This window comes from Papilio machaon, chromosome 19 (assembly GCF_912999745.1).
Source record: "Papilio machaon chromosome 19, ilPapMach1.1, whole genome shotgun sequence".
NCBI lineage: Eukaryota > Metazoa > Arthropoda > Insecta > Lepidoptera > Papilionidae > Papilio > Papilio machaon.
This window is the reverse complement of record NC_060004.1, coordinates 6,766,253-6,787,550: the sequence shown is the minus strand read 5'-3', so window position 1 is coordinate 6,787,550 and position 21,298 is coordinate 6,766,253. Positions and strand designations below refer to the sequence as shown.

The window sequence follows — 21,298 nt, the reverse complement described above, 5'->3', positions numbered from 1 at the left end:
TAGTTTCTAATTAATTTTAAAATACCTTTAACATTTTGATATAGAGTAATAAATATAAAGACCAATTTGTCTGGCTCCGTGTTAGCTTGTCTGCTGACGTCGGCGCTGCTCATTGCGGGACTACTTTAGCGCCACCTATAGACAAAACATCAAATTAACAATGATAATAAAAGTAATAGCAAGATTTAAACCAGTGATTGTCAAACTTATTTCTTTCACCGCCCCCTTTGAAAATCAATTATATTTCAGAGACCCCTAATTTTTATTCAGCCCTAAAACTTAAAAACCACAATTTCATTACTTTAATTAATTTTAATGCCCCCCATTTTTTGGGCCTCTGATCGCCCCCTACTAGGCTTCAAACGCCACCAAGGGGGCGTTATCACCCCCAAGAGGGCGTTATCGCCCACTTTGGGAAACACTGATTTAAACATATAAATGTAAGAAGACGGTCTAATTTCACCAATAGTAAATTTTACTGGCATTAGACAAAGTTCTCTTTCGTACGAAATAAAAATTCGAAAGTAAAAGTGAATTCTTGAAAGGTATGCAAAAGCGAAAATATATTTATCCTGGAAATCATCTGTCAATTAAAGGTAGACATGCAACCACAATATTCTAACTTATTGTTTTTTTTTTATTTTTATTTTATAAAATCACATCTACAGACGCTTGGTCCGTACTCTTTTCTGCACAGGTTTTAGCTATCTTTTTTTTTTTTATTAATATTATCCCTGCGCTACATTGTTTGTTCCTGCTTAATACATATATAGGCTAGGTGTATAAATAATATAAAATTATAATTAAGTTAATAATATTTTTTAACTATTTACTATACTAAACTTACTGACTAAATTACTTATACTATAACTTGTTTTTTTTTTTTTTTATTTATTTAGACTGTGGCGACGGATGTAGTTTCTCATTTTTAGAAGACCTACTTATTGAGTTTTAGCAATACCAGGGCGGGGCGTATGTAAGTGGGCGGGGCGTATGTAAGTGGGCGGGGCGAGCGAAGCTGGGGGCGTGTACTTACAGTACTTGGTGGGGCTGCAGGGCGGCGAGGTGCGCGGGCGAGGGGGGCACGCCGGGGGGTGCGGGCGGCAGCAGGGTCTGCGCCAGGCCCTCGAACCTGCCGCTCGCCTCGAACCCGTTCTGCTGAGAACAATTTCAATACAAATATAAGTTTAAAACGCTAAAGCCATTTGCAATTACGTTTTCTATTTTAGATGAAAACACACGAGTAATTTTACATTTTCTTCGATGGCGTTTTTTTTAATATACAGTAATGAGATGTCAGAAATAAATAGGAATTTTCTAATTTAAAGTGAAACATTTGGTACCTTTGTTTATAGCATTTACAACAAAGTATTGTGGTCAGATAGTTTATTTTACTATTATTAGTAAATCTATTAGGATAGTTGATAGCGACTAACCGGTATCATAATGGTGGGCCTTAAGGGTTGTATGGAAGGCTGCATGGCGGCGGGGTAATAAGGGTAGTATTGTACTGGGTATCCGATGTACCCCGGATAGCCGGCCGCCGCTGCATACATAGCTGCCGCAGGACTGTACATCTGTTGGTAACAATTATATATTATATATAAGTTACAATGCGTATTTTAACTCTTTGCACTAGACTTTTTTTTCTTTTGTATTAGCATCAACTCGAAGCGATTTTAGTGAAAAGATAATATTCACATGTAAGTATGATTTACGCATTAACAGAAAAGTCATCGTTATTATTTTTTTAATTCTTTCTGAAATTTGAGAGTCCGCGCGAACTTAAAAAGTTCTAGTAATAAACATAGGCAAAGTAATTTTTGAAGTCAGAATCTTACTAATATTATAATTGCGAATGTTTAGATGGATGGATGGATGTTGGATGGATGGACCAGAACATGGTCTAAAAAAAACACATATGCTACTTATTATGTTTTATTTTAAATCCGCGCGGACAGAGTCGCGGGCGACATTTAGTATAAGTATAGATTTATAAATAGTTCCATCTTCCTAGATTATTGTCATGTTAATTATTGGTACACGAGTTTTAATTTACAATCATTATAATAAGATTGAAGGTTATACATCCTTAGATGATTTACCATCATGGTCAAATAACTTGCATAATGTTAAACAATGCAAGTATAAATCAATCATATTATTTTAAAAACTATTGTTAAAACATGAAACACATTGCATTTGTAACACATCTGATTGCATCGGATATAGTTATAGTTAAAACTCCGTGAAAATATTTATCCAATTGAGTTATCATTAAACTTAACAAAATTTGGTTCAAATTGAACCAATCAAGGATCCCAAGAATAATCTAAAAAACAGAAGATAATTTTTACTATTATTATAAACTAGCTGACGCCCGCGACTCCGTCTGTGCGGAATTTAAAAAAAACTTAGTTGCCTATATATTCTTCCAGACTATTCCGAAGATACCTTCAAACAAACAAACATCCATCCACCCAAACATTCGCATTTATAATATTAGTAAGATTTTTAGATAGGTAACTCCAGTACCGCTTAACGGATCTCGATGTAATTTGACATTGTAAAGAATATAGTCTGGAAGAACAAATAAATATTTTTTTACGTTATAATTATCAATACTCACGGGCAACTGCTGGCTGAGGGCCGGTATGGCCTGATGGTGCTGCAGCTGGTCATAGGGGGGCGGGGCATACACACCTCCAGCGCCTGCGCCCGCACCACCGAATGCTACGCTGTACGGACCACCACCTGCCACTGGTAACAAGTTCACTTATTTAAATTACAGCAAGAGTGCACCGTTACTAAAATATTCTGACACCATTTAAATACAATGTTACTAGTTTTTGCCCGCGACTCCGTCCGTGCGGAATAAAAAAAATGCACAACAAGGTGAAAAAGTTCCTATATCCGTCTCCTAGTTCTAAGCTACCTCCCCATCAATTTTCAGCTAAATCAGTTCGACCAATCTTGAGTTATAAATAGTGTAACTAACGCGACTTTCTTTTATATATATAGATGAATTAACTACCTAGTTACCTTCAATATGCAATAAAACACATAAGAAACCAAAAGTGATGACAATATGAAATAAAGAAAACATACATCTTACTAATATAAATGCGAAAGTTTAGATGGATGGATGGATTGGATGTTTGTTAGAAGGTATCTCCATAACGGCTCAACGGATCTTGATGAAATTTGGCACAGATGTAGACGGAGTCGCAGACAGTTAAATGATTATTCATAAACTGAGTCTATAAAACAAAATCGAAAAAAAAAAACTACAACTGTGTGCAGGAAATATTACGTAAACCGGTAACCTGTCTAACCACTGAGAGTGGATGTTAAATAGAGGCCAAAGTTCCGAGTTGCGTACCTACATACTAGCTATGTAGGTCAAATGGGACAAGTCGGGCAGCAATCGATTACTGTGAACCAGGTTATAATCCACAGAAACGTCCTTTACACACAGTTTTGTTGAAATTAATTTAATATTTTCCATTCAAGTTCATTTTACGTAGGAAAACCATATTTTTTTTGCCCAGCTATGGTATTTTCTGAACTTCTCTAATATCTACAATACGTAAGGATACTTCATTGACAAAAATACTTTACCTATGATAACCCTATTAGAGTTAAACATCGTCAATTTCTATGTTTTGTTTCAGAAAAAATGGATTTATTAAGTGCATAAATATTACAAATATTTTAGGAATATGGAATATGATTTATAAGTTACGTAACAGTCTTGTCGGATTGAGTTTATAAGAACAAAGACGAGAGGGAATAAGGTTGGTTGAAGAGCCGTGACACAGCTATAATGTGATTTATGCTTCTAGTATAGCCAGTCTTAGGTTTTCTTACAAATGAGATTATAAAAAAACTGTTCCATCGGGTTTCTACTTAGATTTAGAATGCACTTAGTGACTTCACTAAGTGCATTTTAAATCTTAATGCAGAAGAAACCGAATTCATGCCAATATTTTTTTTCTACTTTCTGATTGTAATACAATCGTTCCGTAATAGTTTTGTAATTGTTAAACGTAAATGTCACAGTAAAACGCTTTTGCGAATTAATTACATCACGGAAATAACAGAATTGAGGTTTGTCGAGGTCTTCACCCATAGGGCCTATGCCCATTCTATATTATTACACTGTAGAGTATAAGAAGTCTACTCACCACCATATTGAGGTGCGGCCTGGTGCGGCGGCGCCGGCAGGAAGGGTCCCTGCGGGGGCTGCGGCTGCGGGTAGGCTCCCAGGGGCGGTGTCACTGCAACAACTTGCTGCGTCAAGCCGGATCGAACCCCGATCCCGCCCGACTCACCCCGCAACCACATCTCAATCGCACTCTCACGAGGGCAACGTGTGCCGCTACGAAACATGTGCAAGCCAACGAGAAATTTAAATTCTCTTTATATTGCACCGACTTCGTGGCGACAAACATTCACAGCAAACACTACACGACAATAACGCCATTGTACAGTTGTTTTTAGTGAATATAATCTATGTGGCAATATGTAAAATAGGGCCGCTGTGTTCTCCTAACAGTGCTAGATTTAGTCTAAGTAATAATTATTAATAATTTCTCATTATATTAATAAATTAATAAAAAAAGTGTTTGACTTATTCACAGAGATTTGTTTAAAGAACGAAGACGTAATATTTATTACTTAGATATTTAGTTGTCCTCGTAAAAGACATATAATAAGTGTCTAGTAGTCTTGAATAAAAATTTGTGAAATTATGTGGAGATATGGTTGCGCGGGGCGGTCTGACGATGTTCGCGCCGCAGCGCGCCTCAACCCAAGCCCGAGCATTCACGCTAGACGCAGCGGTGTGGCAGAGACAGCAAAAATGACGGACGATACCACAGACTACTATAATTATGAAAAATTGGCAACTGTAATGAGTTCGAATTTGTTAATACCCGCCATTTTTAAATCGCTGCCACAGTGTAGGCGTTTGATGAAAAAATATCATAGACAATTCGTCCGCGACCTACACATTTCGCAGACGCCGGTGTTAACGACAAGCGATGCCCATACAACGCGTTACAGAACCGCTCGAGTTTTTCCAAAATCATTAAATAGACCAAGAAAAAACGTTGGAAAAAACCCTCTGCAGTGGCCACTACCATCGGCACAGATTAGATAAATCGATAAACTGGTCCGACGGTTCGCAACTTTAATTTGGTAGGTTAGGTTTGATATCAACACAATGTGCGAGTGCTGATCGCCTACCAAACGTTATTTACAATGCATTCCTTAAACTAATGACCACACAGCCCGTCCGCGGTTCTCGCGAGACAAAACTATACGACGGGGAATTAGTGAAGCGATGTGCGGTGCGGAACATGTGTGATCATTTTTCATTGAACATCATAGGTAACAAAACAATCATCACACGAAAAGTAACCTTAAAAAAAGACATTAGTTATATATATCTAGACTATATAGTCGCAGCGATCGAATCCCAATCATAGAGTAGGGGCGTGTCGTGTCAAGAGTGGTACGGATCGGATCAACGAGTGAGTCATTAATTACATAAACCGGGACACCGTCTCAACACTCTATAAATGAAACACGAGCGCTCAGGCTCACTTGCAGGTTCACTGATACATTTAAATCAAAAATAATCGACTGATTTGGCATTGAAACCACAAGAGAAACATATCATGCAATGAAAGATAAAAAAATTATTCGAACATAGAACCTGCATGTGAGTCACTAGACGGGCGCAACTTTCAATTGATTTCTGAGACCAAAATATCTGTATAAACCATATCGTCATCCCAATATCTTTGACAAAACGAAGATAAAATATGTTTACGGAGATTTTGGTCTCAGAAACCAACGAAAATTCGTTTTTTCTCTTATTTATTTTCACCAAATAGTCAATGTTTTTTTTTAAACGTTTAAATGTCGTTGCCCCAGCTAGTTTCAACAGACCCGTCACAAACATGGTCGCTTACAACGTGAAATACACGTCGATAACATCGATCGAAAAATAAAATAAACATTATTTTTGTATCTATATTAAAAGAGCTAGCAAGAATAACCTCGTACCAAGATTTTATGGTTTTTATTTTTCGTTAATCTAAAATCCATATATGCTTTATGTATCCAAAAAGATTTGCAGTAAAAAGGTGTAAAGCACTTATGCAAAAAGCGAGTTAAAGAAAAAAAAATTATGATATGAGTGTATTGAAGGACACAGAAACATGCAAAGAAGAACAAACGAAACAAAATACATTCTATAGTACTTCCGAAAGAGGCATACCGAAGCGACGTGCCATAAACCAATGTTATTCTAAAAACAAGTATGAGAAACACTGACAAAACATAAATAAACTAAACATACTAAATAGCAAAACTAAATTAGCTTACGATGGATTACAGCATTTAAAAATTTGCATACGTAACACAAAAATCCTGGTAGCTTCCCTCACCATTAAACATTAAAAACTAAAATTTATTTTTTTTAAAAAAGTATTCCATTTAAATATGGAATGCTTTTCTATTCAAACTTAAAGAGAAAACTATTAAATTGCAACCGGCCAGTTTGTTGTCATATTTCCTTTAATCTTATATAACATCAAACTTTATATTCCAAACAAAAGGTTAATTGTTAGAATTAATCAGGATCCCTGTAAAAGAAGACTGGATTTGATTGAACATTAATATTAGAGGAAAAACATGTTTTTTTTTGCAAATCAGCGATCCTAAAACTAAATTTCTAATGAAATTATTTGTGTTAATGTCAATGTTTTAAACTGGCATACTTCCCTGTCCTTCAAATAAGCTTATGCATGCAGTTATCTATTGCTTCTAAACAGAAGCAATAGACAAAATCAGTGGAGATTACTTGCCAGTTAAAAAAAAATTTGGAAGTAATAACCATCTGCCTACTTATGCTATAACACACACTAACAAATATGTCATTCCTGCAACAATGTCATTTTAATATGACCAATGGACCCTTTACGTTGCAAATATATTAATGATTGATACAATAATGAAGTGAAAGGGTAAAATGGTCTAAAGACCGCAAAACGTTATGTTGTGCAATCTGAAATGTTAATAGTAACTTATTTGTGTTTGACATACGACTAAAGTACAGTTTTCATTTGCAATGTATATTTGCAAATAGAGACTGTACCAGTTTGACCATCACCTCAAATTAAAAACAACAAAATGCACCACAAAAATCTTATACATGTCCAAAGAAAATCAAATTATATTAACTCAATTAAATGCAAATAGGTATTGGTTAATTTATAGAAAATTTCAAGATTGTTGTAGTTTTTCAGAACAAACCAGGTGCAGTTATATCTATACTTGATTTGTTCTTACCTTTAGTTAGTTAAACACTCAGTCTTAATAAATATTAAAATTATAAAATCTGATGGATTCCATAAAAAAAAAAATAGTTAAATTGTGACCATAAATTAGCACTTATTTACGTATTTTATGCTAATTTATACGGAATCAAAGTCGTGATTGTTAGATTTTTTTTTTGATAAATTATGTTGTGGACAACTCAAAATTTCTTCTCTCAACTCGAAATTTTATTTAGGAATTTTTATTATTTTCTCCAATTTTTTGTTTGTCCACATCACTTATTGACTTAACAGTTAATAATATCTTAAGTAACCAGAACAAAACAGAAACAAAGATCCTATTACAACAAAAACAGAAATAGGTATCCTTGAAAACATTGTGATAAATATCTCATAAAATGGATTAAAGACATTTTTACCACAATGTTGGTAGTGCACAAAAAAGCTCAATTTAATACTGACCAATCATAATGCTTTAAAAAAAAGTAGTCTTTGAAGGTCAATATTACTTAAATGAGTGTAAAAGAAATTGTAAAAAAATAAGCTGTGAACTAAATATTTATAGAAAAAAATAAATAAACAGAAGAGCAAAACACATAAAATTAATTTTACTTTAATGTGTGACTTGTAGTTTATTCATAAGTTTTAATTTAAAAAAATCTTAAAAATTCAAATAACATATATGCTGTAAACTGTCTGAACTTTTTTGAATAAAAAAAATACTAAAACTAATGTAATAAATAGAAAAACTACAATTCACATTGTAACTTACACAACTTATTCCTTTACGGTTAGTTATCTAATAAAAACTGTCAATGGTACATGTTTGATCGTTCAAATCTTGGTTCGCTAATCCGGAAGGACTTTCATACTATACAAAAATTTCAAGCCAAAAACATCTACTGTACAGCCAACCATTTAGCTTCAAGTCAAATACACCAAGTCCTACCAGAAAAGTTACATGTAAAATACTACTCTAGTAAAACAACGATGTTCATCAAATTACATTTGTTCCAAACATGTTGAATTGTCAGTTTTTTAATAATGATAACTTGATTGTTACTTCATGCAAAAACCTATTTCAAACTTATAGTTCAATATTATATATATTTTTTATAACTTAGTTGTAAAATTTACTTTAATTACACAATCAAGCAATCATTTTACGGTTACATTAGAGTTACACATACGATCGTCCACACGCCGATACGCACATATCATATATTGGTCTCTCTTTAACTATTTCCAAAAAAAAAAGAAAAAAGAAAGAAAAAGTCTATATGGTGTCATTACATGGTAGCGATTAGTCGACGGCCGCACGGCGTCGCCGGCGCACCGCTCGCGCCTCCTGTTGATGGGGCTCTGGGGGGGAAGGGCAGGGGCCAAGGGCGGAGGGGAGCGGGAATCATATTATCATTATGTCTAAACAATATTCCTGGACAGCAGCCTCTGTCCTCAGTTTCCCGTTGTAAAAAAAACTTGTGCTGTTCTTTTTTTACCATTTCTACCTTTGTCTATGCCTGGATTTTATGACATAATCCATGCTAGACAAGGTTGTATATTGTTAACTAAGAAGCTTTTAATAAATTCAAAAGATTTCAATTGACATTTGTAACATTATGTAGACCACATTAAAATACTTTTTAATCACTTTAATAATTTCAAGATGAATTTTGTTTGCATTTTAACTCCACACATATGGGTGGGTGTACCCAAACAACAATGTAACAAGTGTATCCAAGCCTAATCAAGCTTGTTTTCATTTACATCTTAATGTCACTTTGAACAAATGATCAGATGAGAAAGGCCTATTATGATGTTTTTAAATTGCAAATGTGATGATTAGTCCTGAATTCTAGTACAAAATCTCCTCATTATGCAATATATTTTCTTAGAATTTATTGAAATACCTACATATGACACTGATACTAATATCTTATTTTATTAAAAGACAGTTAATGATAAAGTATTAAATGTTCTATTCGAGTCCTTATTTTAGTGATACTAAGTCCTTTTATTATATTGAAATTAATAGTACTTCTTCACATAGATTAGTGTATACGATAATCAAAATGCCTTAATAAAGTTATAGAGAAAAATTTCTCGAAATTATAAAATAAATAATTATCAGTTACTTGTCTCAAGTTACTATATGGATGTTTTCAATGACCAACTGTTTTTTAAAAATTACAATTTTAAGATAAATCGTATCTTTGGTGTGTTGTAGGGAGTTAAAATAAACCTCAATAGATTAATAATGTAGTGAAAGTAACACATACAATGTCTTACGCTGCTTCGAATTGAGAATGGACCCTAAATTTAGAATATACCTCTAAATATTCCCTTTTGTAAGACCAAGGAATGTCATCCATCTTGGATTTACAACTATTGATCTCATCGCTGAAGTAAAAAAAAAGTTGAAATAAAATATGTAACAATCCTGCAAGTAATCCCTATTTTATACGTGATATTAGTATTTTATGGTCAACAAATCAACATATTGTTGCAAAAAAGCATTTCAAGGCCCCATGACGTTACATATGTCAACCTTCGAGTAATATCAAGAACGAAGAGAAAATGTAATCAAAATTCATAAATACCTTTCTTGTCTGCCATTTTTATAACAATAAAGTATTTACTAAATTGTATAACACAACTAACGGATCGTTGCGAGAAAATATTTAAAAATTCAATAAAATATAACAATGTAGTCGCAACCAAGCACTTCTTCGATTCTCGCAGCGACACTAGTGATGCAACGTCGAGATGAAAACCGTTGCGCTGCGCAGAGAAAAAGTTGATTCAATCGATACCTGTGGAACGGATGCACAGATGTTATAAATGCATTTTCATAGTGTCAAAAAATGAAACGTCATATTTTTTTAAATACCATGTTGGAAAATAATTAAGATTGAATATTTCAGTTTATATTAATCGTTAAACAGTCAAAATAGACTTAGTTTAATGTTAACGTTTATTCTTGAATTTGAAGATTTAGATTTTCTTTTATATAAATACGTTCTTTTGTTACATTGTTTTCTAGTAAACTTTGTGCTTCGTATCAATATGAATTTATTGCTGCAACTCATAGAAGATGGGTTGTTGTGTTTTGTATGCTACCATCGTGTTAATGACAGCTTGTTTATAAATATTGTTTTAATCTATAGGTTACCGACCTTTGGTCTAGTTGCTACGGGTTATTTTCAATTAAAAACAATAAAATAAATTCAAAATATTTAATAAAAAATACTTCACATACATTTTCTAAGTAAAACCACATTCACTGAATCGATTTCAATTTTTATTCACACTATATAAAGGTACTACATTACATTTATTTATGTACAAAAATGTATTACATATATTGATGTAACAATTTATTCTTAAAAGATAGAAACTAAAGATATCTAACTAAATATTCGAATACAGCGTCCATTTCCCACCGCATCTGGAACAAATAATTTATAATTCAGGCAAATATAATCCACATAATAAAAATAGATTCGAAATATTAAAACAATTTTTTGGAGTTTTCTATTACAATTACAAATTTTATTTATGTATGTTTCTCTTACCTGCATGCGGCAAGATATCGTGCGTCGTAGGCACGTTGCTGTGCGTTCCTCGCAGGCAGAGGAGCGGGCAAAGCGGCAGGCACAGAGCGCGCCCCGCAACGACCGCAGCGGCGCCAACGAGCCGCGCGTCTCCCCCCGCCAAGGTACATGTACCTGGTAGAATCATCACACATTAAATCTCAGCATCAAGTCAAATTAAGTCAACCATACATCAATACACATACATCCCAACAAGCATCCATACATACACACACATTTACTTGCACATACATATAATTAAGCTTTTAATTGTAAATAATTTAAATTTTATTCTTTTTCTAAGTCTTAAGTTAGATAATCGTGCAATTAGCCGTTTAAGTACTTTTTATAATGTTACTATTCTGTTATTTAAGCTGTAACACTAAGACGAAAGAGTCCTGGCTCCTATATATCATAATTGTTGTTTTTTTTTTGTTCTCTTTTAGGTCTGTACGTTACATTTGTTAGTTGTAATTTTTGTCATAAGTTTAAGTCTCACGGTTGACTGAGCATTTATTCTAAATATTTATTTATAATTTTTCTTTTATGTTGTTTACTGTTCTCATATTTTAGGGTTCATTGAAAATCGGCGCTGCGGTACCCGCCGCAGCACATGTCGAATGAACACCTTTTCTTTTGAATAAATGTATTTCTTTCTTTCTTTCTTTCTATAATACGGGTCTAGAATCTAGTTTAGGAACAAGGCGTACTATTACTATGTAATTACCATACTTTTGTTGCCTTAATAAACGATTTTTATTATTATACTGCTGGATTAAAAGCGACACATCTGTTTACTACCTAGAACAAAGTATTTTTGTAGTGCATCTAAGTATCGATTATTCGTATCAATCGGATTATTTAAGTACTCACATCCCTAACCGCCTGAGATTGACAGGTGTCGAAAATTGAAATTGACTTTAAAATAAAAACGGTCGGTTCTCAAAATCAGCGAGAAGAAACATTACGTGTGGTTGCTAGGAATGGGCAAAGGAAAAAAAATAACGGTAAGGGTTGAAAGATTAGATCGCCGTTTTAGATATTATGTAAAACACTCTTACAGCGACTATCGCTGTTGGTTGTCACAGGTTACAGGTACGAGTTTTAAACACTTTTAACTTGGACAGGCTGTAAGAAATGATATTTAATTTTCGCAATTATGGCGCTGGTAGTAGTGGTTGATGGTGGTAAGGATCGGAACTAATAATAGAGCTAGAATTAACTGTGAGTAACATAAACATTCGCTTTTAAGACGGTACGAAGCAAATAATGTAATTTTCAAGCCGCAACCTGTTATATAGTCAATGGTGTTATGGAACACATTATAGTTACCGTATAGAGTCCATAGCGAGCGAGGGTGTGCCATCGCACTGCGCATGCGCCGGTGGCTCGGGCACAAAGCGCAATGCCTCTGGCTCCATGTCATACTCCAACTGACATTTAATCACATTAACTATATAATTGTTCTTGTTACACTTATTATATGTATATATGTATAAAATGAACCATCTTTCTCACTCTCTAAAAATATTTAGTCAGCAACAACATGTAAGGCTGGCTCGCCCAATGCAATACCATAACCACACAGAAGACAGGCTTGAAGTAGAAATAATTTCGCATTTAGTCTGGAGAGTGCATGCTGGAGGCTTTATTTCCCTTCCCACCCTTTTCTTATTAGGAAAGGATGGGAATGGGAAGTGACTGACGGAGATGGGGTTGCATAGAAGGGGGAAATATCCTTTTCCCGTTCATCCCTTCCTCCGTTGAAATAAATGCAATTGCTGATGTTTACGAGTGGCTGTATCGCTATTAAGGCGAATTTGGTTGACACTTCACCTTACCACCTTATGATATAAAAACATGGTAATTACTTGCAATGGCCAGGGTCTACCATGCGGTGCGGAGACGGTGCAGCGGGGTAAAGCATCCCACACACGAGCTGGCATCTGTGCTGTCAGCGCTGCGCACTCCTCTATACACAATATATTCATATTTCATGGTAGCTGTGATGTCATTAGACATATTCTTTCAGATGTCACAAAATGGCAACACAAAATATGGAATGGCATTCCTATTCAAGTCAGTACTATCATTCATAATTGGTCATATTTATAAATTTTTGTAAAAGTGGATATAAATATTTGTACATAGTTTGCCAGTTTTAATGTTAATTAGTCAGTATTGCCATGTTCAAAAATTCATTTATTAATATAGGTTTTTTTAATGCATTTTAGAGATGCGAGAATGCTCACCGAGCAGGTCGGGCTTGGGGGTAGCGCCAACTACTGCTGCGAGACGCGCCAGTGGTCGGCTGAGCGCGTCTCCACCGCGAGCGCATGCACGAGCTATCACCACCATCTTACGCAGTACATTCAGGGCCACCGCATCCGACCACATCTCGTAACTGTATAATATATCAAACTTATTAATAGTAATATTTGTGATAAAACGAGGAATGCAGTATAAGTAAAACTTAATAAGTAGCCTATGTGTTCTTCCAGACTATGTTCTACATATGTGTAAAATTTCATCAAGATATGTTGAGCCGTTACAGAGATACGTTCAAACAAACATCCATCCATCCATCTAATTGTAAATAGTTATGTAAAATGAAGTGTTTAGAACCAGAAATTATTTGTAACTAGCTGTCTCCTGCGACTCTAATTGAAAAAGTAACCTATAATATTCCCGCGTGTATCAACTAACATCCCGAAAGTCCCATAAAAAGTCTAGTCGTACCTGAGATTACTAGGAACAAGCGCGGACTTACAAACATACAGATAGACATAGAAAAATTAGAAAATTGGTTTTTAAATACATTACGTGTAGGAAACTTGATATTTCTTTTCTCTATATTACATACAGAAATAAATGTTCATTTTATCTATGGTATGTTACCCGTGGTGGTGGGGGGCAGTGGGGAGTGTGGGGAGGGAGGCGAGGGTGGTGAGCGCAGTGTCGAGGGCGCGCTGCAGTGGCCGGTACAGCGGCTGCATGGCCGACAGCGCACCCCACGCACTGCCCGCGCTCGTAGCGCCCTCACCCAGGGACTCCGCCTTCGCCTCCAGTGCCAGAAGATTCTGAAAATATTATATCTAGTTAAACTTTACCTACAACATTTAAAAGGCAATGAGATAAATGCCACAAACAACACCATAGACTAACTCAACATGATTTGACATTAACTTCGTATGTAGACTGTTCAATGTGTGGATTGTGTTGGGTAGTGTCACCTTCTCGTCGTGTTCGTCGGGCATGTTGGCGAGCGCGGCGAGCGAGGCCAATGCTGCCTCAGTCTTGTCGTCAGGTCGCAGCGCCGCGGCTGCAGCAGACCAGCCCGCCAGCACCAGCTGCAGCGAGCACAGTGATGCCGCGCTACCAGTCAGCCCCGCCACACGGCTTCACAACAACAATTACTGTGAGTTTACACTGACGAAGAACAACCGGTGACAGGAAGTCAAACTAAATTGACAGCACACTAGCGCCCCCATGTCAACGTCAAATTTACACAAGATCCTATTTGTATTGTAGCTGTCACGTCATTTTTCTTTTATGTCATTATCTATGTCTAATCTTGAGTTTCTAAGACCAAAATGCCTGTATAAAACATATTATGTCTGTTTTGTCAGAGATAATGACAGAGATGATGGTATGTTTTATAAGGAAATTTTAGTCTCGGAAACCAATAGTAAGTAGTTTTTACATAAATTCACAGATAAAATCAAGCACTATAGCAATTTTGTTTGACAAATTGTCAAATAAAATAATTATCTTTGATAAATTAAGAACAAGTCAATAAAAGCCCACGTTTAAATTGTCACAAACACTATCAAACTCTCTATCATCTCTAACTCTTTTGAACGATTCTCGCTTAAACAATTAAATGCAAAAAATAGTGATGAATTTTTCAAAATTCACAACATATATTGTCAATGGAAACCTAAGAAGATACAGACCTGCAGAGCGCTATCCTCAGTTTCAGCCAGCTGTGGTAGTAATACTGCTGGAAGGCTTGCGACTGACGCTGAAAGCTCTCCGTCAGTCTGTTGTGAATATATAAAAATATATCTTCATATCATTTTTATTGGAGTTAAATTAAAAAAAAAAAATTCGTAATACATTGTAGATACCTAATAGCTCACTCAGAGTGGTCACTAAAGGTATAGTTTAAGGATTTTATGTAACAACAAATGTCGCATGTAAAAAAAAATGACTAGTAGCCTATGTGTTCTTCCAAACTATGTTCTACATCTGTGCCAAATTCCATCAAGATCCGTTGAACGTTCTGAAGATACTTTCTTACAAACATCCATCCATCCATCCAAACATTCAAATTTATAATATTAGTAAGATTTAAAAGGCTATTCGTTGATTTCTAAGACCAAAATATATCATCGTCCCAAAACAATATGTTTTAAACGGATATTTTGGTCTCAGAAACCAACGATAAGTGCATCAGTCCATGTACAACTTACCTTTCGTATACAGCTTCTACAATGTTGGGTTTCAAGGTCATCAAGACATCTAAGCAGTCATACCCTGACACCATGGCATACTCCAGCAGCAAGGTGGTATGCTGCACTGTCAGTGTGGTGGCTAAAATCATAAATTAATTAATTTAAAGTAAAATCCACCATAATTATATTATTTAAAAGAAAATATCTAAAGTTAAGTAAGTTCTCCTTTATCCTAAAGTAGCCTTTACCCGCGACTCCGTCCTCGCGAAATAAAAAATATAAAACGGGATAAAAATTATCCTATGTCCGTTTCCTGGTTCTAAGCTACCTGTCCACCAATTTTCAATCAAATCGATTCAGCCGTTCTTGAGTTATAAATAGTGTAACTAACACGACTTTCTTTTATATATATAAAAGAAAGTCGTGTATCGCAACAAAGTTCAAGTCATTGGCTACATTTCGTTAACTTAAGCTTCAGTTTACTTTTAGGCTTTCAGAACGAAGCAAGCAACTGAAAATAATCAATAATCCATGCGAAGTCAGGTCATATTAGTATGTATTTACGTATATCTGGAGCTGGCTGTGACAACTTGAAGACGTGAAGTTGTGAGTGTGTGTCTACTGCGACACAAACTGCACCCAGTTGTGACACCTCCACACATGACAACGTGGCACCAGACCATCCTGTAGTCTGACAAAAATACATACAAACTTTGTATTATATACATATGATATGTGAAAAATTTAAAACAGGTATTAAATGGTATCTATACAAAGTAAGTGTCTATTGTAAGTTTATCTGGCTTTCGAAGGATCATAAATTATAAGTTCATAATACCTTATGCAACACATAAAAAGTAGTTAAGTAACCACTAAAAGATTCTTATATTATATACTAGCTTTTACCCGCGACTCCGTCCGCGCGGAATAAAAAATAGAAAACGGGGTAAAAATTATCCTATGTCCGTTTCCTGGTTCTAAGCTACCTGCCCACCAATTTTCAGTCAAATAGATTCAGCCGTTCTTGAGTTATAAATAGTGTAACTAACACGACTTTCTTTTATATATATATAGATAGATATGAATGTTTAGGTGGATGGATGGATGGATAATTAAGTGTCTGAATGAAATATGGCAAAGAGATAAATTACAATCTGGTGCATAGACATATAAACTTTTTTTATTCTGTGCGGATAGTAAGGGATGAAATGCTTTTAGTTTATACTTTTAACTTACCGGAAGACCTCCATATTTAGTTTTCTTGGGTGGTGTAGCTGCGCCAGTGTCTGATACAAGACCGGTACCAATGGCACGAGAACATACCTGAATTCAATAAGTTTTTTGCCTTAGCAAAATTGTTGACTAGGAAATAAACGAAATTACTAAATAAAGTTAGTTTTTCTTTGGGGGGAAGGGTCAATTTCCTTACAAATGAAGGCATTTTAATGTGCCTCTTGTTGGCATAGATGTACTAACATAGTGGTGGTTGTCTCTGTTGAGCAGATGTAGTGCGGTGGGCGTGGCCAACAGCACGTGGGGCGTGGCCAGAGGCAGACGCACGCTGCCCACGTACGTTGCGCCCCCACCCTCCACTTGCCACACAGCTGTCTGCTGCCATACCTGGAAGGAAAATGGTGAATATTTCAAGATTATTTATGTAAGAAATATTAAAAAAAAATGCTTTGTTATTGAGTTCAGATTAAAAAGAATAAAGACAACAGCTTACCACAGTATTAAAACAGTCTGTAGGTGCTTTTGGACCTCCGCCAGGTGTAGTGTTACCTTGCACAGGACCTAAAATTTAGTCCAATGTTAACTAAAAAATGTGGTTTTATTTTATTCCTTAACTAGCTGTTGTCAGTGACTTCGTCCGCATGGTATTAGAAAAAATGTTAGTAAGTAGACTATGTGTTCTTCCAGACTATGTTCTACCCCAAGTTATGGGTGAGTAGGTCATAGTCAACCACGTTGGCCCAGTGTGGGTTGACTTCACACATATCTTTGAATTTCTTCTCAGATATGTGCAGGTTGCATCACGAAAGAATGTCGAATAAAAGTACATATGTAAATCGAGAATCGAAAAACACATTGGTACAGGGCGGGATTCGAACCCAAGACCTGCAGATCAAGTGCTTAACCCCTGAGACACCGGTGCTCTAAACAAAATATTGATCAGTAATAAATACCTTTGCAGAGCAGTTTATGTACAGGGTATGAGCGCTCTGCCAACTTCCACAGGGTCAGAGTGGAGCCTGCGATCAGCAAGGAATCTGTGTCTTCTCGGAGACACCATGTTATTGATACTGCAATTTCATTAAATAATTAGAAATTATAATTGTATAGGTCAAGTCTTTATGACATTTTTAATATGGTTTTACCATAATACTAGCTGTGACCCGCGACTCCGTCCGCGTGGAATTAAAAAAAGAACTCAATAAGTAACCTATGTGTTCTTCCAGACTATGTTTTACATCTGTGCCAAATTTCATCAAGATCTGTTGAACCGTTCCGGAGATACCTTCAAACATCGATCCATCCATCCCTCTAATCATTCGCATCTATAATGTTAGTAAAATTACAACTTTTTTTTAGATCTACCAAAGATTTCACTAACAAAACTAACGGTAAATTCTAAGCTAGTGGAAAAAATGAGTTTTAACAAACCAGGTTCATGATCCAGTAGATAGACAGTTGGTAAGGGTTGTAATGTGAGTTGTACGGGGGCGGCGCGGGTGCCGGGGGGGCGGAACACCGCGCACGCCGCGCACCGCACCCCGCGCTTACCCCCACCCCGCCATGCAGCTGCTATCAGTATACTGCCATCTAACAACATATCTCATGTGAAGATAGAACTCGGACATAACCTAGAGAGGTAAGCAGACTATGGTTTTCCATTTTGCACGATCTTGGCATACCTCAGTCCCCTCTTAGAGGTCCGTAGAGGTCAGAAATTTATAATATTACTCTACTCACCAACTCAGTCTGTCTAAACGGACTGTCTGTCTTATACATCTAAGAAACAATTTATATTGCCATAATCATCTGAAAAATGTATCTAGTCCATTTAGGAAACTTATGTCAGAACATATAGAAGGTTTACCGAAAATGACAAGCAAGATTAACATGCCAAGACGGCTACAATACAACAATCATCTTATGACAGTTTTTGAAATTAACAGACATCTGTTATGTGCTACTTCTCACACTATACATATTGGCAAGATTAATAATTCAGTAAACCAACAAGTATAAGTACAACTAAAACTCGATTACTTTACAAAAAAAAAATCATGTTTAAATAACTCTTACTTTTATGTGCAAACGATGCAGTAGCTATATGATCCCTCGGCGAGCGGAGACAGTCGGAGGCAACGAGAGCACGGTTGGAGTCCCCGGCGGGAGTTAAGGCACCCACTAAGCCGGTACCCGTTATTATACAGGCCCCTTCGCATGCTATACCCCTAGAGGTACAAAGACTTTTTTTGAAAAAAAACCTGACTACAAAATGAAATAAAAGCTTTTGTTATTGACACATTTAATCGAACAAGACTTTTGTACTGAATTAAAAATATACAAGGATAATATTGGATGAAGCAAGTTAATGTATTTTATTAAGTAAAATTGCACATTGCTATTTTTATACAAAAGGGGTTTTCGTTAGGTTATACTTAGTATTCTAGTTCCGTGGCCATTTTGTGCAACTCTGAATTATTTAAGAGAATTTTTAGCAAAGTTGACTCACCCGAATCCTTTGAGTGTTGGCACAGATCGTAACATTTGTATTCTATCACTGATAGGTACATCCGGTTTCTTCTCAACAGCGATAACTTTGCGACCATTGTGAAAAAATACCGCTTTTATTATGTTTTCACCTGATAAACAAATACTATTTTTTATATCATAAGGTGGTAAAAAAGCAAGCGGCCACCTTAATTCGCCGAGTCGATCGAATTCGACCATAGACATCTACATTTGCAGATTCGTCGAATCAATGGAGGAAGGGATGCACAAAATGAGAACATTTCCCATTCCTATGCATTGCCTAATCCGACACATTCCCATACCATTCCCATCCTCTCCTTTATAAGAAAAGGGTAGGAAGGGGAAGAGGACTAAAATTATTATTAAACACACTACAGACATATAAGAAATGATATAACCTGGAAAGTAAGCTGAGTAGAGACAAGTCCATTCATTAAGCAGATAGTCTTTCTGTGCATACACTGACACTTCACCAACTACTGTAGCTACCAGCAGCTGTTTTCCTTCTCCATCCCATTCTAAAGCTGACACCTGGAAATCAATGATAGAAGAATAAGTCTCACATTCACACATTAACATTAGTGGTGCCAATACAAATTATAAGTGTTAATTTTAAGTTAGAGAACAAGGATGCTGCAAGAGCAATAGCAGCAGGAGCGACAGTAAAAAAAAAATTAAGTGTTCAAAGAAATTAAATAAACAAATGAATTATTATCATCAGCTCACTATACGTCCCCATTGAGGGGTTCAGTGCCTAAGTTAGAGGTGACTATGCCATAGTCAACCACGCTGGCCTAGTGCGCATTGATATCATACATATCTTTTAATTTTTTCGCAGATATGTACAGGTTGCAACACAATGTTTTCGTTCAACATATGAACATAAAATAATGTATATATGTAAATTGAAAATGGAAAACACAAAAACAAATCAATTAAAAAGTTTTATTTAGAGAAAAAATCTGTGAGCTACTACAGTAATTCCTAAATTGTAAACAAATACATGGCATATGTAGTGTGACTATGTTCAATGTATCAATTAACTAAGAAATTATTGTTCAATTAGATTGAAATAATGAAAATTGTATTTCCAAGCAATCAGTGAGAGAATTAGTGAAGTAATGAGAAACAGGAACTAGCATAAATCTCATTTATTTAGATTCTGTACATTGAGATAATGATTTGGTTTCTTTGGGACTATTAGATGGGTATAAAATCAAATATAGATGTATTTCAATCAAGTAAGGTTAACTTATTTAATGTTTAAAATACTGGCTGAAATATAGCAGCAGCATACATGACTTATGGCTGTATAAAATAAAAACCTTTGACCACTTATAAAATAAAACTGTCAAAGTTACGTCAAAAGAAGTGAAAATAACTAACCTAAGTACGATTTTTTTTATTAAAAACTACCAGTCTCCGCAACTTTAAACTTTGGATAGTAAGTCCTTAGATATAATTGTGTTCGCCATAAAAGCTAAAATCGCAAACTAGACCGTCAATAATGTATATTTCAACCAAAAAACTTACAGGATAAACAGTGCTGGCTACTTTATGACATTCCCATGGCGTATCAAGATCACATACATAAATGTGACCACCCCATGTGTCACCGTCAGTGTCCGATAATTCGGTCAATGATGAAAATGCAATGATATTACACGTTGATATCGTACAAATCGGCCTCACTACTTCTGGATCTGCGTTACTGGAAAATATTACACTTGAATTCAATGCTCAGATAAACACATTACTCGTTTTGTAATATAACATACTTCTCGTAATGTGGTGGTTCACATTTTAATGGCTTCCGCCTCATCGAATATATAAGTTCCATTTTAAATAAAAATGAAGCGCGAACTAAAATCAATATTTATTAAATTTGAAAACATTTGTTGTGAAGAAGTGTTGTGGTACAAAGCTTGGCATTTTATATGTCATCAGTGTCTGATGGTTAGGTGTCAGTGTCATGTCAGGTCACTGTCATTGTCAAGAATACGTGAATGCATTCCTTGATTCCTTGAGAAAATAAAAACAAACGAGAATGCTCAATTTGACTAAATTATTAGGAGGATTTTCAGATAACAGTTTCATTAATCTTATATTTGTTATAATATGTTTAAAGTAGAAAACA

The 21,298-nt window shown here is 35.5% G+C and overlaps 2 protein-coding genes across 5 annotated transcripts; both read right to left on the bottom strand.

Moving 5' to 3' along the window:
• On the bottom strand, positions 1 to 10,151 carry LOC106715616 (DAZ-associated protein 2). Of its 4 annotated transcripts, none has more exons than XM_014508947.2 (6): positions 9,950 to 10,151; positions 4,188 to 4,280; positions 2,630 to 2,760; positions 1,437 to 1,577; positions 1,037 to 1,158; positions 3 to 135 (listed from the first exon to the last, which is right to left on the bottom strand). In XM_014508947.2, exons 1-6 carry the CDS (start codon positions 9,963 to 9,965, stop codon positions 126 to 128), a joined length of 513 nt encoding a protein of 170 aa, XP_014364433.1. In that variant the 5' UTR covers positions 9,966 to 10,151; the 3' UTR covers positions 3 to 125. The 4 variants fall into 4 exon arrangements, with proteins under 4 accessions (XP_014364431.2, XP_014364432.2, XP_014364433.1 ...); XM_014508948.2 differs by having other exon boundaries at positions 1,037 to 1,155; XM_014508945.2 differs by lacking the exon at positions 9,950 to 10,151 and having other exon boundaries at positions 1 to 135; positions 4,188 to 4,602.
• Positions 10,152 to 10,760: 609 nt separating this feature from the next.
• LOC106715557 (mediator of RNA polymerase II transcription subunit 16) lies at positions 10,761 to 21,109 on the bottom strand. Its single transcript, XM_045682466.1, has 20 exons — positions 20,940 to 21,109; positions 20,695 to 20,872; positions 19,560 to 19,692; positions 19,142 to 19,271; positions 18,709 to 18,860; positions 18,064 to 18,222; positions 17,586 to 17,702; positions 17,126 to 17,193; positions 16,876 to 17,019; positions 16,636 to 16,722; positions 15,964 to 16,090; positions 15,418 to 15,538; positions 14,899 to 14,985; positions 14,176 to 14,341; positions 13,841 to 14,022; positions 13,195 to 13,346; positions 12,814 to 12,914; positions 12,275 to 12,375; positions 10,925 to 11,077; positions 10,761 to 10,797 (listed from the first exon to the last, which is right to left on the bottom strand). The coding sequence occupies exons 1-20, from the start codon at positions 20,999 to 21,001 to the stop codon at positions 10,761 to 10,763; spliced, it is 2,457 nt and encodes an 818-aa protein (XP_045538422.1). The 5' UTR covers positions 21,002 to 21,109.
• Between the last annotated feature and the right edge of the window lie 189 nt (positions 21,110 to 21,298).

What these genes read in the sequence shown, in the direction of transcription:
- LOC106715616 (XM_014508945.2), bottom strand. Translation starts at nt 4,392, where the DNA reads ATGTTTCGTAGCGGCACACGTTGCCCTCGTGAGAGTGCGATTGAGATG. An exon ending in GGCCGCACCTCAATATGGTG is followed by an intron (nt 2,761 to 4,187) that starts GTGAGTAGACTT and finishes ACTTGTTACCAG; the next exon opens with TGGCAGGTGGTGGTCCGTAC. An exon ending in GGCCCACCATTATGATACCG is followed by an intron (nt 1,159 to 1,436) that starts GTTAGTCGCTAT and finishes AATTGTTCTCAG; the next exon opens with CAGAACGGGTTCGAGGCGAG.
- LOC106715557 (XM_045682466.1), bottom strand. Translation starts at nt 21,001, where the DNA reads ATGGAACTTATATATTCGATGAGGCGGAAGCCATTAAAATGTGAACCA. An exon ending in CCAACACTCAAAGGATTCGG is followed by an intron (nt 18,861 to 19,141) that starts GTGAGTCAACTT and finishes TTGTACCTCTAG; the next exon opens with GGGTATAGCATGCGAAGGGG. An exon ending in GTAGACCCTGGCCATTGCAA is followed by an intron (nt 12,376 to 12,813) that starts GTAATTACCATG and finishes ATTAAATGTCAG; the next exon opens with TTGGAGTATGACATGGAGCC.